The 18,359-nt window shown below is 34.8% G+C and overlaps 2 protein-coding genes across 2 annotated transcripts in view; one reads left to right on the top strand and one right to left on the bottom strand.

The window, feature by feature from the left end:
- pigk (phosphatidylinositol glycan anchor biosynthesis, class K) overlaps positions 1 to 9,887 on the bottom strand; it is a 45,523-nt gene extending 35,636 nt beyond the window's left edge. Inside the window, exons 1-9 of the mRNA XM_044133670.1 lie at positions 9,733 to 9,887; positions 9,468 to 9,521; positions 9,268 to 9,359; positions 8,575 to 8,710; positions 7,924 to 8,035; positions 6,797 to 6,893; positions 5,048 to 5,165; positions 3,468 to 3,578; positions 1,257 to 1,429 (exon numbers count right to left, since the gene is read on the bottom strand). Coding sequence (XP_043989605.1) covers positions 1,257 to 1,429; positions 3,468 to 3,578; positions 5,048 to 5,165; positions 6,797 to 6,893; positions 7,924 to 8,035; positions 8,575 to 8,710; positions 9,268 to 9,359; positions 9,468 to 9,521; positions 9,733 to 9,798 — 959 coding nt within the window. The 5' untranslated portion in view covers positions 9,799 to 9,887. The remainder of the gene's footprint in view (positions 1 to 1,256; positions 1,430 to 3,467; positions 3,579 to 5,047; positions 5,166 to 6,796; positions 6,894 to 7,923; positions 8,036 to 8,574; positions 8,711 to 9,267; positions 9,360 to 9,467; positions 9,522 to 9,732) is intronic.
- A 2,552-nt stretch (positions 9,888 to 12,439) lies between these two features.
- ak5 (adenylate kinase 5) overlaps positions 12,440 to 18,359 on the top strand; it is an 89,033-nt gene continuing 83,113 nt past the window's right edge. The window contains exons 1-2 of the mRNA XM_044133668.1: positions 12,440 to 12,827; positions 14,965 to 15,151. Coding sequence (XP_043989603.1) covers positions 12,768 to 12,827; positions 14,965 to 15,151 — 247 coding nt within the window. The 5' untranslated portion in view covers positions 12,440 to 12,767. The remainder of the gene's footprint in view (positions 12,828 to 14,964; positions 15,152 to 18,359) is intronic.

Here is an 18,359-nt window from a genome sequence, read left to right as displayed (position 1 = left end):
ATAAAAGTAAATGGAGGCTTTCTGTGTGAACTGAGATTAATTTAAGATAAGTTTGTGTTTATGAGGGAGAAAACAGTATGTCACTAGTGAAAGCTCTCTACTGCCATCTAGTGGCGGGGTTTGTCAATCACAGCTGCTAAAATGAATCAGAAAATAATAAATACCCAGCAGAGGGCGCCAAACCCCATCACTCAAACCACCTAACATAGACTGAGATGTACAGCTTGAGACAGACAAAAGAAACTGTCTCATTATGAGCTTTATTGTGGTCTGAACTAAGGCTTTAGTGTGCTTTGGTTGATCTGAATAAACTGGATAATTACCTCACAAACTCCTACTGCGAGTCAGTCTGACGGTAAAGAGTTGGATCATCCATCCAGTAGAAACACTTGACCTTAATGAGAAGCTTACTCTTCTGAAAACAGGCCACTCAACACATTACCAGTGGAGAAATCTATACACCAATAAAACGCGTTCTGGACTAAAATCAAAGTCTCATTAAGTTTGGAGAGAAACAATGAATGAATTTGGCCCACGGCACTTCAATAAAAGCACAGGCAAGTTGGCCTTAATGAGGCTTTTATCCAGGTTGTCCCACTTCCAGAAAGTTGGCGTAACAGAAAGTTTTTTCCATCGACTATTTTTATTCATCCTATAAACTCAATTATGTGGCCAGAAGTTTATTTTGGCCTTTTAATCATCTATTTAAACTGTTCTTTCTTCATAAAGCTGTTTTATGTCTATGTATGCACATCTGTGTCTTCAACAGACCTAATGAATTAAGCAGATCACATTAGGACGTCTGTTTCCAGGGATACTAAAATCAAGGTGTAAACAGCTAAAGAGAATTTATCCAAAGAGGTTGTTAACTTTATGACATGATAACAATGACTCAGCTACCACTTTGGAAGGGCTATCATACCAAAATATTAACTAGAGACATGTGTCTTTTCAAAAGAATATGGACAGACTTTGCCATCTTGAAATGGACAAAAAAAACAAACTAGTAGCTACATATTTGATCCTGTATGTATAATTTTGGTACAATACGGATGATGGTGATGGAAAAGAAAACCTTTAACTTGCGCATCAAGAGCTGGTTTTAATTGCATATTGATTTCACCCTAGAAAAATGTAATAAATCATTGAAAAAATTCACAAAAAAACCCCATAATGAGCGAGCATAGATTAAAATAAACATATATATGTATAAACATTTCTATTTAAGTGGAACTAATGTTATGAGCTCAGTTTACCTCTCGTCCACTTGCTCGATGGGGTCCGTTAAGTTTACAACTTCAGTGGTGATCTCAACTTTGCGGACGCTGCCGAAGAAATCTGTGATGAGGACGCTTCCCGGATCCCTCTGGAAAAGGTCGGTCCGATGACCCGGAGTGGACACGCACTGACTCTTGGGACAAACTTTGAACTAAGGAGAAGAGAATAATAAATTAAGAAGCAACTACAAACTTCAAAATAGCTACACAGTGGAATCAACTGAATAAAACAAGACAAAAGGTAATCCAAGATATGCTTGCACATCAGAGTTCTGAATGTGCCCCTGTTTTATTTTCTTGTCAAAGGGGATTAAACATGCGTGAAAGAATCAAAGCAACGTTCCAGATATGTTTTAGATGACTGAATAACATTATAACATGACATAAAGCTCAAAAAAATAAATTTTATATAATACCGCCTCACTGTAATGGAAGAAACTGGCAATCAGACGCAGCTTTTTGTATTTACTTAGCTCATGTTTGTTCAATATCAATATTTGTTTGATTATTTGAAATATTTAAGTGTGACAAAAAAAAAAAACAGAAGAAATTTGTGCATTCTGAATTTTATTTATTTTATAAAGGGGATAATGCATGTTAACGTGAATACATCACGTAAACATCCCAGATTTAGACAGAGAGGCTAATTTTCATCTGCAGTCCCCAAGTAAGATGATGGAAAGGATTTAAAAAGATAACAATTTACATGCATAGCAACATTCATGACTTGTGATTTATGTCAAATTTCAATATGCAGCTAAAACAAAAAGTTACATCCATAATAAAAGGCACCTAAAAGTATTAGCTAGTTTAAAAATAAATAAAACAAGAAATTAGTAGTTTTGATTATCCATATTTCCTGAAACTGTTCAGTGATGTAATAATTTTTAGTCCTAAATTTGAATTTGAAGTCCGAACAGAAAACAACAACTAAATGCAGTAACTTTTTCTAACTGGTATTTTACAGTCTCCCGTACTTTCATAGTAAATTTTGGAAAAATTTAGTTCAACCAATAATTTACTGCACTTTAGAGAAGCAAGTGTGATAAAACTCACAAGGTTTAAGTTTATTCTGCAGGTATTTTTGGTGCTTGGATTGTTAGAGTTGGAAAAATATTTCCATTAGTAATTGAGCAATTTATTTAAGAAAAAAGAAATCATTAGCCTGACCTGAGCATAATCTCTGTTAGTCCAATAGGACTGGAAACAAAATCACAAACTAAAGCCTTATAGCAAATCTGACAGAAGTTTCTTTAGAAAGGTCAAAGCTTTTCAGACTGAATTTAAAAACTTAATGGGCTTGTCAAGAAAATCTATAGAATTGATCAGTAAATCCAAAAAAAGCACCAGAACAGAGAGTGCATCTACAGAAACAGAACAACTGGAACGTATAATTAGCATTAGTCAGAGCACACAGAGTAACCAAGTCGTTTTCAGACAACACTCCTCCTGGGCCCAATGGCTCAATGGATCTCTGCAGGAGACCAAAAGATGAAAAGAAAGGAAACGCTGAGGCCGAGCCGCGGCGCAGAGCGCGAACACACAATCCCCGAGTCCTGGGTCAAACGCAAGCCGGCTCCACACTTTGTTACAGATTCTCTTTCAAGTCTGGACAAGTCCAGGGAGACCTGCGTGTCTTTCATCTGAGGCAGCCAGCAACCTCACATTCACTGCCACGCATCCTCCATGATGAACTTTTTACAGTAATACTAATTTTTTTTCCCTGTGGGTTTTGTATTTTCTTTACACTTTCCAATTCTGCACTGAAACTGTTCTAAAAAATATAGCAGTTTGTGGTAGGAAGTCGATCAAATCAAGGGGTATGAATACCAAAGTTACTGTAAATCAGGGGTCTCAAACTCCAGGCCTCGAGGGCCGCAGTCCTGCAGTTTTTAGATGAGCCACAGGTACAAAACACTGGAATGAAATGGCTTAATTACCTCCACCTTGTGTAGATCAGTTCTCCAGAGCCTTAATTATTCTATTCAGGTGGTGCAGCAGAGGCACATCTAAAAGTTGCAGGACTGCGGCCCTCGAGGACTGGAGTTTAAGACCCCTGCTGTAAACAGACTCGCTGGTACAGGTTGGTAAAGCTTTCATACATGTTTTTTTTAAAACCTGTAAGATTTCAGAAGTGAGAAAATCAGTTGAGGCCATTCATAAAAACATTAAAAAGAAAACGCTCCTCACCAGGTCGTTCATGTTGGCTTTGCTCGCCGGGTGGATGTCCTCCAGGAACTCCAGCAGGTAGAAGGTGTAGCGATCCATTAAATGGACTCCTATTCCCAGATCTGGTTGGTGCTAAAAAAGAAACAAGAAACAAAAAAGATGATTATGGCTGCATTTTTAAATATTGCCATTTTTGTTGCTGTTTTTTTCCTCTCTCTTTTCCACATCTACCCAAAATATCTGTGTGGCAATAAAATAAGAAATAATAGAGAAAATGAAAATAATAATGACGAAAATTTCAAAAATAAATGCCAAGTTAAACAATTAGATTTTTGTTGTGATATCACTTGGTTATGTTCTGTTTTGTCTTTGTTCTAAATGTATTTACTTTAATGTGTTTGTTTTATTTTTTGTTATTTTACAGCTCAACATTTATTTAATATGCACCACTTGGTGAATTTTCCAATAAAAAACTTTACAAATTAAAGAAATATACATACTGCTAATGTTTTCCTCCCCCAATATCCCTTTCATTTAATTATAAAATTAAAAGATTTGTTTTGATACCAATACTCAAAAGCATATTACTGCACCAGCTGTGTAAATGTAATCTTCCGATAGGAGGAAATCACTTCTCAGAGTTTAAGTGAGTTTTAGAGAGCAGCCAGTAAGTGCTGGGCAATGACATCTGAAGAAATGTGTTTTCATAACTCTGCTTCGCTCATTGGTGGGGTAAATGTGCGGTTCTGCTATTTGGACAGGAGAGAGTAAAATCAATCTGTGCAACAGGAAAATGATCACTGGAAGTGCTTATTTTGGTATTTTCAACAAAGATAAAATACCATCTTTGTTGTATTTTATCAACCAAGATAGATAAAATATCTATCTTTTTATCACACATGAAAGAGTATAAAACTTAAATGAATGAATGTGCATCTTACTGCATCTCTTATTGAACAAGGAAAACTGAGTATATAATAGATTGTATAAACATACAGCCTTTATAGAAGAAAATCTTCCAATTTTTCCCCACTTCTTTCTAGATGTGTTTTTAGTTCAAAACATCTCTATATAGCAGTGTTTCACCAGAAAAAGGCCCAAAACAAGTAAATAAAATAACCAATTTTTAAATAAAACTATAACTTTTGGCCATTTCTTTATGCAAAGAAAAAAAATACTTTTTTTACAGTGCACAATAAGTTAGCCTGGATAGGCATGGAAATAATTAAACGATTGCGATTAATTGCCAATTAATAGTTTGTTATAATCAAATTAGTTTCATTGGATTAACTATAAGACTCCGGTTAGACCTTCTTTTAGTGTTGTAGTTTTCCCGCCATCCACCAGAGGGCGTCTCTGATCATCCCAAAGCGAAGCCAGTTGATTCAAGATGGCGGAGCTTGCTTCGCTAAGTCTGGACGTTAATAATCAGATAAATGTTTATATAACTAAGCATTTTTTCTCAACTTCACTGCAATAAGGAAGATGCACTGTGGTCTAGTCGGCACTCACAGTAAACAAAACTATGGCATTAAAAACCTGCCAAAACTGCTGGATGATTTCATTTACCCTTTGAGTCGTTATGAGGGGGAATAACTCACCGATAGGGAGTCTTCCCCGACCTGACTGCTGGCCAGAGCCATGATGTTTGGAGAGTAAAACCTCTCGTACATGGAGGCGCCCTGACAGGTGTCGATGATGAAGAGCAGCTCGTTGTACCTGGACAGAGACACGAAACGATCAAACTCATTTTCTAATACACCCCAATCACAGGGCACACAGCTGGCATCACACTTGTCCATTTGCTCCAATAAAAAAAGCTGTTATCACACAACCCTTCACGCTGCAGTTACCATGGCCACCGAGTAAAAGCATCAGCACCATTCAGTCCCGCCAACACGCCTACACGCTATTCCACCTCCTTCCATCCTTCTGCTCTCCTCCTCTAAGAAAAACCTCTTCCCCCCTCATTTGGTCAAACATAAATAATCAAATCAAGCTGGTTTGAGAAGAATAAAAGGAGGTGGCACTAATTAAGAAGCTAAAGAGAGCAATTATCACATTAGCACTGTGGCACAGACACAGGTGACAAACAGTTTGGAGTAAACGAGCCACTTCTCAGGTTTCGTTAGTCAGATCTGCATGACGTAGCTCTATGATAATGCAGCTCTATATGATGGTTTATATAAATAAAATAGGTCAAGGAGCTGGAATACGTCTTTGATTAGCCTGGTTTCTCCTCCCGGTCGCCCATTACAAACCCACAAGGGACAGTAAAGCCAAATTATCAAACTCAATCATCTAGATTCATATGAGCCTCTCCAGTGTTACAGATCACATGAGAAGAAATAAGTGGTGCATTGATTTATCACTTTATTACAAGTTAAAGCTGTTGTTTTATTGCAACCTAATTGAAATAAATTTAATTTGCATGAGACTTTTCAAAAATAAAAATAAAAGCGAAACAAGAGACACAAACTTAAAATATATCAAGTCAAAATAAAACTAAGATGGAATCAATCAAAACTGTACATTAATATTGTTATTTGTATCTAATATACCTGCACAAAGCAAAAGTAGAGCTGCAACTAATAAGTATTTTAGTATAAATTAATTGAAAAAAAAACACTTTTGCAATTTTTATATACAATATTAGAAATATATTAAAAGATGAAGGTAAAGAAATAATTTAATTCATTTTTAAATAAAAAAAATTGCCAAAAATGCAACAACATGACATTCCTTTAGTGAACGCTTCATGATCAACGACAGCTAAAAAACACTTTAAAATGAGAAAAGCTCAGGCATTTCTGAAATAATAATCTATTGATATAAAAAAAGTAGAAGATTTTTTTAAAATGAAATTTCAACTAGGTAAAGACAGAACTATTCTGGGTAGAAAATATTTACAGACAAATAATGGATTTTTATCTTAAATACATTTTTGTACAGTTTTTGCTTAATTACTGCTGTGAATATGTTCTTTCAACAAATGGCCTTTTTTTGAGTCTGTAAACTCCAGTTACTGACTAATCAGTTGACAATTAATCCGATTAATTGCTTAAACCTAAACAGAAGGTTAGTGTTATCTTAATTAAATAAAGAGAGAAAAATAACAACAGCTGAAGATCGAAACTAAAATACCAATTTATATATGATATATAAATAAAGTCAGCTACTGAATCTTTTATTTTGTAGCATTTAATAGCCAATTAATTAATTTGTTAAATTACTTACTGGCCAAAAATTAATTTATTATAGCAAATTATTTACACATTCTAAAGTTATTCTAGGGAATTACTTTCTGGAGTCATTCTTAATTAGGACAGGATTAGTTCTCCATAATTTACCTTCTTTTCTGCCACATTTGCTCAAAAGCATCAGCCAATTCCACGTTGCTGATCTCCTCCGAATCCTGAAACTTAAGGAAGCCGTTTCCACCGTGACCTGTGAATGAAACACAAAATATACAATACTAAGAGACATTTACTGATAGCAGATAAAAATGAGACAGAAAATGACAATAAAAACACGGAAAAAAGGTGTAAGTAATTTTCTGACAAAAACTTGGCAAACGATCAAAAGGTGAACATTTTATATTTGTTTTTTGAAGCAGCTTTAATAAAAATCAGAAAATACTCTAAGAGCTTAATTCTAAAAAGTCAAAATAGAATTGCTTTGTCAGGAAGTCTCTAAAAGCTAATATTTCACCACTAAAATGTTGATATTATAGTGTTCTTTGCACCAATAAGAAAGCATATTTTTCTAAATACCAAACTCATGAAACCTGAATTAACTGATTAAAGTGCAAATTAACCTTTTTGGAAAGAGGAGAGACGACATCTCCCACAATACCTCCAATGTTTCCCATCTAAAATACCATGAAAAGATAAGATTAATTGAACCTAAAGCCATTTCCTTCTTCACCGCTGCTGTTGTGTTGTGATATTTTGCATATCAAAAAGTCATTAAATAAATGTTAGAACGTTTCCTCTACTGAACGTTGGAAAAAAGAAAAAAGGGAGATTAAACTGGAAAAGGGCACTGAACAATTTAAACCCAGAGAATTACATGTTAAAACCTTGACAGAGAAAACTGGGCAATTCTGTTCTCAAGTATGCAATTTCCAGTTTTATTTTGTTTCTGAGCTATTGATTGCAATTTCAATCGATTTGTTTTTCTCTGACATGAGGAAAAAATAGTCATGTAGGTTTTTTTGATAAAGGTAGCAGTTTTGAATTTACCTGAAAAAGAAGGAGCAACAACATTTGCTTCACTTATGCATCAAAGCAAGACGTTTGCTGATGAGTTCACAACTCAAAAAAAAGTAGGAGTTTTCAGATTCAAAGCAATTTATAAACAAGAGAAAAAATAACTGATTTCATCTGCAGTTTCCTGATAACAGGAGATCAAATGAGAATAATAAATCAGTTTTGGTGATTAAAAACTGTCAATTAGACTGGAAATAATTAAATACCAGTGAGGTATATGAGGATGTTGCTTCGGTCGTCCGACAGGAGGCGTTTGGAGCGAGGAGTGCTGGGGGGAAGCCGTCCAGTCAAGACTCGCAGGAAGTTCTCCACTGTCACCTGAAACAAACGGGACCCATTGTGGAACATTAACAACAATTTATTTATAATGTTTCATGTGTAATTAATCAAAAAATGTTTATTTTTTCCCATGAATCAAGTTTATTTGTATACACTGTTCAGTAGTAAGCCAGTTCAAAGTGCTTTTCATCATAAAAACACAAAAATGGCTGAAGCATTAAATTTTTCCAAGTGACGTCATTTACACATCAAATTATTATGGCACAAACTCAACTTTAAACAGATGTATTTTTAGCCTTGATTTAAAGAATCTCAGTGTTTCAGGTGCTTTGCAGTTTTCTGGAAGTTTATTCCAGATTTTTGATGCACAGAAGCTGAATGCTGCTTCTCCATGTTTGGTTCTCAGAGGTCTAGAAGTTTGATACCACAACAGCAGATCTTTAATGTGTTGTGGTGCTAAGCTGTTCAGTAATTTATGAACTAACAATAGTATTAAATAGTCTATTTAAATAATCTAATTATTAAGCTTTAAAAAAGAAGCCAAGTGCAACAGTTTTGCAGCACAGAGGTAAACCGACCTCGTATCCACGGTAATCCACCTCAACGTCGTCTCCGTAGACGTTCAGCTCCATGTTCTTGTGGCTGAACACTGTGGCCGGTTTAGGATTTCTGTGGTTACAAGCCATGTCGTCGGCCAGCATCAGAACTATATGACTGGTACAAACAAAAAATCAAAGAAATAAATACATTAATATTGTTAAATATAGGTAAATAATAAAGTCAGTGATGTTGAGTGATTTCTATTGGTGGTAAAATACATTACTTTAGTGTTTTTATTTAGTTTTTTGAATGCATTTGACTTTATGTTGAAGAAACTGAATATTTTTTCTTAATTTCAGAATTTTACTGTAAGTTTTGCTAAAAGTAAGGAATTAAGCTTGTTTCAGTGTTCTACTTTTCCACTTTTATTGGTGAAAATACATAACTTAATCACAGTGCAGCCAATAAATTATTCATATTTAATCACAATTACGGAAAAAGAATATTTGAAGTAAGTTTCAGGCAAAATCTGAAAAAAAATTAATTATGCAAAGAATTTTTTATTAGTTCTCCTTTTTCTGTCAGGACTTTGCACATATTTTATGAAAAAAACAGAAAACTATTTTAACGCGTCGGGCAAGCAGAACAACATTCCTAATTGGATTTTTTTTACTGTTATTACCACCAGTTAGCAGTGAGCCCTGACCCTGTATTTGTTGGGCTAATGGTACCTGTCAGGGATGCCCAGCCTCTTTACGCTCCTGTACACCGACAGAGAATTGGCCACATGTCGGTAGTTGAACCAGAACCTGGAGGTACACACCTGTTTGTCCAGTAAAACAAGAAAAAGTCTCTTAAAGCCGGAAGAAATCAGGAAGCTACTCTCATCATTGACGAAGAAAATCAGTTAGCTTCATGAATAAATACTGACCAGAACAGCCCAGTTGTTTGTATGACCGCTGCTAAAGAACTGGCCTGCTGTATTCTGATAAAAGAAACAAAACAAGACACGTTAAATAATATTATTTTTTATGTGATTCTGATATTTAGAAGCGAAAAGATTCATTCAGCAGTGAAATAAGGTTTATAAAGAAACGTAGCAAGCTAACCGGAAGCGATTTGTTTGATAAAATATAACACAGAAATACACAAATACGGCAGGAAATCCGAAGGTAGAAATACAAACTGATACTCACCTCGATATTAATGCAATCCGTAACTAAATACGTTACGAATAAACTTAATAAAGTGAGTAATTTCATTGTGCAGCGCTGTCAACACTGCTGGACATCGAGGAAGTAAAAAGCCAAACTGCGCGACTACTTCCAGTACGAGACCTTTCAAAATAAAAGTTCACGAGAGACAAAATTGTTTTTATTGAATTCAATCAAATCGGGTATAGTTCAGCTTCATCTAAAAAGCACTGAGGTTTAGGAATAATGAAATATAGCCTCTACTACTACAAAGAGTAGTAAAAAGTTCCCAATTCGGCTTAGATTTCTTTTATCTAATATTATTGCTATTATTGTTGTTGTTGTTGTTGTTGTTGTTATCATAGTAGTAGTATTGGCTCACCACACCAACTGGAATCTACTTTCTAATTATTATATAATTATTATTATTATTATCTAATTATTATATATATATATATATATACCCATATATATATATATATATATATATATATATATATATATATACCCATATATATATATATATATATGGGTCTCTCAAAAGAGGCTTTAAATTCAAAATGTTTTTCCTGGTTAAACAAGATTGGCTTTGTTTGAGCTGCATTGCTCAAAGGTCCAAATGTATTTAGAGCCTCAACAGAACTTTTACTTTATTGATATAAATAAAGTAAAAGTCATATTATTATTAATAATACTTTTCTTTCAAATCGTCTTGTGTCTTAAGCTACAAGACGACAAAATAATAATTCATGAAATGTGGATGTTTATTCTGGCGAATATATAGAAGATAATTGAAGTACATGTCATTAAACGATGAGAGGAACACTTTCAAAGACAGTAATCAAGGTCGATCAAGATGACATATGGATTTAATATATCAACTGCAGGAGATTAAAGACGTTCATCTCTTGAATTGTTATTATGTTAATTTCTTTCTGCTCTATCCGTCTTCAGATTTTAATGTTGTCTGCTCTATTTACATGCCATCTATAAGAGAAATTAGAGATAAACGTCTTTTTATGATTAGTTCATCATTCAAACTGAACAGAAGACAAAAATTGGCTTCACGCTAATTATCTTATATTTTGAGATAATTACTACTTCCTTATTAGATACTGATTTGGACATCTTTGGATTCAAATATCCTCTCCTGCAAATTGGTAAAAAGCTAAAAGTAAGTATTTCAGTATCTGCTTGCTCTGAAAGGAAGAACTGTACAAAATGTCTTCATGCATGTCCAGCACAGTCAGTTTGATAAGCAGGCAGCATAAAAATCAAGTCTGTCAAACAGCAGGGTGTGTGATTTTAGAGCACTGAAAGCTACTCAAATCCCTACTGCTGCTGCTGCTGCTGCTTTTTGACCTGCTGTTTCCCTCACTTTCCCAACTCACAGCTCATTATATAATAATGATATCTGTGAAGAGCAACTCAAGCTACTGTCTTAAACTTTTATATAATTTTTAATCAGAAAGCAGGGAAGAGATTTGAAAGTGGGACAGACAAGCCTAAATATATTAAACAAACCTCTGAAATACTTTGGAGATGTACAAAGTGAACATTAATGTTTAAAACCAATAAAGTCATGGTACAGATTTTAAAATAATCAAGATTCACATTGATGGATTACTTTGAAGTTCACATTACTGGAGAAATGCAAATACATTTTACTTAGCTGATAATATTTACACAGAAGTAAGTACAATGCATCACCATAATAATATACCCAACTACTTTTTATGAATAGGCTGCTAATATTTATTTTGTAAATATGAATGTAGCACATATTTCACATTTTGAAAGGAGCATTCTCTCAACTTGTCCTTAAATGCCGCTCAGAGAGGAAGAAGACAGTTAAAAAGTGGAAACCAGATTATAGTTCACCAATGGACCCCTGAACAAAAACCAGATAATCAAAACACTCAAATGTTGAGACAATGCCAGAAAGTTTCTAGAGAAAAATGAGAAATTTCTGATTTTGAAAAGTCAAAAATGTGCTAGAAAAAAAATCAGAAAATTTTAGATTAATCTCAAAATTTTTCTAAACAAAAACTTTTTTCTTCGGAGGAAATTTAGTCCCTTTTTATCTACACTAGCTTTAAATTAATAAGTTGTTAGACCGTGTCTTCCATGCTACATCATTTATAAATCTGCACTTTAGAAGCTTGTCCCAATTTTCTTAGATAGATTTGAGTTTTAAAATGTGATGATGCATATTCAAACATTTCAGATTTTAATAAATACTCAAATTTTGAAGAAAAAAAAAGAGAAAAAGTCCCAATTCTGAGGGGAAAAAAACTGATTTTGAATTTAAAGTCAGGGCCAATAAAATTTTTTTAAAAATTACATAAATCTTAGAAATGTTCAAAAAAAATTAAAACACGCTCCAAAAGTCAAAACTTTGCTAGAAAAAATTAGAAATTTTCAGATTTTTCAAGCAAATTTTCGACTTTTGTAGCTAGAAAAAATGATTTTTGGCTGAAATGCAGTTTTTTCTCTATGTACAATGACATAGAGAAAATGTCATTGTACATTTTCTCTATGTCATTTGTCTAATGCATAAACAATTTGCATGATTCTGAGAACAAAGTCCTAATTCTGAGTTTAAGGGCAGAGGGTTTTTTCAGTGGCCCTCATCCTCTTTCATGTGGATGCACCGTGCGTAAACATGAAGTTTCAGTTCTAACCGCAAACGCCACCAGGAGGCGTGGCGTGCGCACTTCTCCATACAGAACCCGCAAGCTGCCGTCAGCAGAGCACAGGCCGTCCAAACCGGAGCAGCGCGCTGCAAGCGAAGCGCTGCGGGAGGCGAGAAAAAGAGTCCAACCGATCCACGCATCCGCACCACTGAGAAGGAGTGGCATCACCTGCAGGAATCCACTTGAGAAGTCCGCAAGGACAGGAGCGGAAAAAATGCGCTGAAAGGAGATCTGTCACGAACTCGCTTATTAACCAAAGATAGATCAGAGGGAAAACAGGTGGGAAAAAATCCGCCTCCGATAAGTTTTTCATTTAAGAATAAAGAGGAAACCCAGCTGGAGATGAATACCAACGATGCCAAGGAGTATCTGGCACGGAGGGAGATACCTCAGCTGTTTGAGGTGAGAGATGGAGCTGACATGATGTTTACTACATCAAGACAGTCTGAAGCGTTGCAATGTGCGCTGGAGAGGGTCTTATGTGTCATCTTTTACCAGTGAAGCAGAAAATATTACAGCTGAAAGCTTAAAAACAAGCGCATCATGCTGGTTTAATGATCCAGAAGCCGTTTTAAAAACTGCAGTTTAACAAGTGTATAATGCATTTTAAGTTATTTCAGATGTTTAGCAGAGAAATATGAAAATAATGACTGTTTCTGCAAGAATGCACGCATATTTAAACAATATAAGTGGCAATCTTCTCACATTTCTCTTACTTCTCACATCATTACGTTCTGAGTTTGTAGGATTATTGATATAAGATTACTTCTGCATAGCGGACAGCAAATTATCTTCTCCACTTAATTACAGTCAATTCCCACTGTGTTGTGTAGTTGATGTATGCAAGCAATCAGGGCAATCACTGCTGCTGATTTGCCATCAGCTTAAATTACGTTCAGCAGCGAAGAGGCACATCATCATAGCTACTATTTTGGTGAGTGCTACTGAGGCTCAGATGCTGTTTTCGTCATCTGTCTGAGCAGAAAGTGGATGAAACTTCTGGAGGCTTTTCAGGATGTATTAGATGTGGAGGAAGGGTGGAAATCAGGAGGGACGTCCCTGAGGAAAATGTTGTTTTGGAACAGTTAGGGCAGAGGTTTTTCCTTTTTTAATGGTAGCAATAGAAAGAAAAGGTCATCAGGGTCCTCACTGCGAAAGGACAAAATAGTATTTTTGGTCTAGTTTCTTGTAAATATCTTAGTAGACTTGAAATGACACAGAAACTAACTTATAAGTAACTTTTCAACACGATATGCTAAAAGGACAATAATTCCTTAATAATTGTTAAAAATGTTAGTTGCACTGCCAGAATATTTCATTTATAACAAGAAATTTTTCCAATTTTGTAAGCAGCGTACCCAAACACTGTACTCGAGGATGAGTAATGATACTTCAACATATTTTTACTTAAGTAAAAGTAAAAAGCAGCCGTCCAAGAAATTACTCAAGAAAGACTAATAAAGTATTTGGTGAATGTTAAAGTTAAGTGAAAATTTTTGTATTTTAAGGATGAAGGTGAGAATAATTCATATAAGTAATAAAAAAATAACAAAATCAGGCAAAATAAAATATTTCCAAATCAGTATCTTTCAATAAAAATCTTATGAAACTTTGACAAAAACTGCAGCTGTGTGTCCGTGTCTGTTGAATTTTTGTTTAAAATATGTTTGTTCTTCATTCAGTGGGAAGAAAATCCAGAAGTTTTACTCAAATAAGAGTAGAAATACTCTTATTACTCTTATTTGAGTGAAATAGGAGTTTTAGGAATAGTTTTACTCCTAGAAGTACTTTTTTTCCAAAACGTTACTCAGGTAAATTAATTGAGTAAATGTACCAGATTCTGGTTATAAATGAAACAATCTGCCAATGCAACTAGAGCGTTTTTCATCGAAGTGAAGGAATTACTGACTCTAAAGATCCTGTATGTTTCTGAAAAGTCACTTATAATTTAGTTTAGTCTTATTTCAAGTGTAATAACATATTTCCACCAAAAACTAGACCAAAAATACTTGATAAGACTTTGTGTTTTTGCAGAGCTGCCCTGTTTTGCCAGACAGGGTCATGGGCAAAATGAGATGATTGGTTCCCCAGTCGGAGCCCAGACAGCAGGCAGGTTCTGAACTTTAGATCTCATTAGTTGCTCAGCTCCACTTTACTCCCACAGAACAGCAACGATGTGCTGTCAAGGCAAGGCAAGGCAAGGCAACTTTATTTATAAAGCACCTTTCAGCCAAAGACAATTCATCCTTGTACAAGAAAATAAATAAATCAAGCAGATTAAAAATAAACAAAATAAACATTACAATTTTGAATATAGTGAATGAATAGAGTTTAAAAAAATTTAAGGGTAGGCAATGTCAAATAAGAAGGTTTTTAACTTTGTTTTAAATAAACTCAAGGTAGGGGCAGTCTTACAGTGAGCAGGAAGCTTATTCCAGAGTTTTGGAGCATAAAAACTAAAAGCTGCTTCACCGTGTTTAGTTCTGACTCTCGGACGCCTCTCTTTAACTTTACACCTCTTCCTCTCCGCCCCCCACAGAGTCTGCTGACTGGTTTGATGTACTACCGGCCCGATGACCCCATCGACTACTTGGAAGGCTGTCTGAAGAAAGTCCGGGAGCTCGGCGGCACCGAAAAGGTGCGGTGGGACACTTTTGTGGGCCAGGAGAGGAAGTCCCTTCCTCCGCTCAACGGCGGCCAGTCGCGCCGGTCCCTCTTCAGAAACGGTGAGGCTGCAGAAAGACACGAGTTCAAGGTCTTTAAATGTGAAATACTTGTCCATAAAAGTAGGAAAATGTTTTATCAAAAACTGTATTATCAGTGTTTCACTGATTATGTGATACACCAACACAAAATAGCACCTAATTATACAGTCGTAGACACTGTATAATTACCAAGAAACTGGAAATTATATAGTAACCAGTATGATTACCAACACAAAATCTTACCAAGTATTTTTGTTTTACGTTCTAGTGCAAATATTTCTAACTTAAAATAAGCTTAAACTAACTTAATGTAATTTTTGAGCAGTATATGGGAACTTGTTTTGAGTAAATAATTTCTTAATATTGATTGGAAAATGTACAAGTTCCACTTACAGATTATTTAGCTTGTAGAATGTGAAAATGTCTTATTATTGTATCACATTTACTTGAAACCAGCTCCTACATATTGCTTGTAAACTAGTTTTGTCTCATTTCGAATGTATTACGAAATTTGCAGTAGAAACTAAACCACAATACTTGGTAAGACTTTGTGTTAAGTTTGTGTTTCTATATGCATTCATATTCTACCATAATGAGTAAAGAACTTTGCAGAAATGCCTCAACGAGTTCTTCACATTTGTTTGACACTTTGGGTTTTGTTCCTCTTTGGTCAGATCAGTCTTGTTAGCTCCTCACAGTGTTTCTAGTTATGTTTATTTCATATTGTTACTTATTGTTACTCTAGTTTCATCAGGTTTCATTTCATTAGGTCTTGTTATTTCTTAGTCTTTGCATTTTTGTTTCCCAATTTATCTTTGCAAAACAGCTGAAATTCCAACTGAAGGGAGAGCTGGAGAGCTCATATGAACTTCAATGTTTAAGTCTTGCTGTAGATTCTTCATTACATTTGACTAAGGCATTTTAATACATGCATCCTCTTTGATTTTAACCATTTAATTGTAGCTCTGCTTGCATGTTTCGGGTTGCTGTGCCGCTGGAAGACAAACCTCCCTCAATCTTAAATTGTTTTCAGCCTCAAACCTTTTTTATTCCCTCCATCACAGTTTAATCGTCTCCAGGCCTCTAAGGTAAGGCGGACAGCCTCGTAATTGTCAGATTCACCACAAAAACACAAAATCTTACCATGTATTTTTGGTTTAATTTCTAGTGCAGATATTTTAGTACACTACAAATAAAACTAAACTAATTTACAAGTAACGTTTCAGCAAGAGATAGGATCGTGTTTTAAGTAAATAAATCCTCAATGTTGTTGAAAAAATATTAGTTCCACTGGCTGATTATTTCACTTATATTATGGGAAAAAGTCTTGTTGCATATTTAACCTGAAAACTAGACCAGAAATTCTTGTTTTTGCAGTGTGACAGATTGACTGGAACTCTGTGAGATGGTGGGATATTGTTTTATAACCTAATCTTGCCTTGAACGTCTCCACAACTCAGTCTTCATCGTAATGTTTTTCCACTAATGTTACAAGAATCATAATTAACTTCAAAATTTGTAATTTGACTTTAGTTTTCCATTGCTCACAATGCACACACAGCACATTTGTATGAACATACAAACTTATGGAGAAATAAGATAAGAATTTGGGAACCTTATGTAAATATAGTTGCGGCCATTAAAAAAAGGTTTGATGTGACGGTGGAGAAATGCTCTTTATGTCTCAGCAGAGTATCTGACTGTAAGGTGCTCAGCAGAGAGAGGAGGAAGAAACTGTTTCTGCTTTTTGTAAATAATGCTCTGTATCGCCGACCTGAAGATAAAAATGTCTAAACAGTTTGTGTCCAGGATGTGTGGGGTCTGCAGAGATCTTGCTGCCCTTTTGGTGACCCTAGATTTGTACAAGTCAGCCCTGATGATTTATACTGACACTGATTACTAATTAGATTACTAATGAAAAAAAGGTTGAACTTTGGGTGGGCATTTGTCGTTTATCATTTATCATGATCAATTTCTTATCATGGGAAGATTTTCATTCATTTTTGTCACAATAAATCCCAATTAATGTTTAAAAACTTCTAAAGCTGTCCAGGTCTGGTTTGCTTTTAATATTTTTTCTTCACTGTTTATTTGATAAAGTTTGATATTAATAAATATCAAACTTGAAAATATGATTAAATCAATCAATTTTATTTATAAAGCACCCTTCATACTAAAAGCAACTGAAAGTGCTGTACAGATCAATAAAAACAAGCAACCCCAACGCCAGTTACTGTGTGCAGTTTGGTGATATAAATCACACTTCTTTATGTGACTTGTGTCCTAAAGAAAGCATCACAAATGGGAATGTTTATTAAGAATAGTATTTGTTCTTAATAAACAAATGCTGCTAAAAATGCTGTCATGCAGACAGACAGTTACATAGAAAAAAATAATAAATAGTTCTTATTGTCAATAATACCACAAAACATTGTGATAAAACATTAATCCATACTGTAGGCTGAACTGGATTTTATTTAAGTTTATCAGCATAAAGGAAGATGAATACCAGGCTTCTCGAATTTTTATTTGTAAAAAAAAATAAAAACTCAATGTGATGCAGCAAGGACAGTCATGCATCATCATTTTTTCCACTTCACATTTATGTGCTACTTTTAAGTCTCTCATAAAATTACTATTAATGACATTTACATTTATGATTCTAATATGAAAAAATGTGATGAAATACGAGGGACATGAATGCTTTGTAGTCCTGACAAAAGAAGTAAATTTTTTTACATCTTATATCTGATTTAATAGCAAAAAATTGTCATGAAATGTACATAAAAGAAATAAAATGTTTTTCTTTTGAAGAAAGCTAAAAGCATCCCATTCTGCTCCGTGTTTTAACAGTGAAGGGTGCTGACATTCGCAGAGCATCTTGAGGAGTTCATTCGCAGATCCTCTGTTCAGGCTTTTGTGTTTTCCTTTGAAGTACAGGAAGGAGAATAAGAGGTCTCTTCCGCTAGATCTAATGTGATATGTGTCCATGTGCGTCACCCACTCGCACTCTCTGAAAAGTGCCAAAAGTGAGACACCTGAGCTCTCGCTGCAAAATTGATAGGGTTTTTTTTTTTTTTGCAGATAAGCCGTTTCCTGTTCAGAAACAGTGTCCAGTGTGCATTTAATTGCCAAAGTGAATGAACTCCCTTCACTGGAGACACACTTGTGCAGTTAATCAGTAACGTTTGCAATCTTTGCTGTCCTTTCAGCGGCTATCAATTACAGT

The sequence above is a fragment of the Gambusia affinis genome, linkage group LG12, assembly GCF_019740435.1.
Source record: "Gambusia affinis linkage group LG12, SWU_Gaff_1.0, whole genome shotgun sequence".
In the NCBI taxonomy this organism is placed as follows: Eukaryota; Metazoa; Chordata; class Actinopteri; order Cyprinodontiformes; family Poeciliidae; genus Gambusia; species Gambusia affinis.
This window is presented reverse-complemented; position numbering and strand designations above follow the sequence as displayed.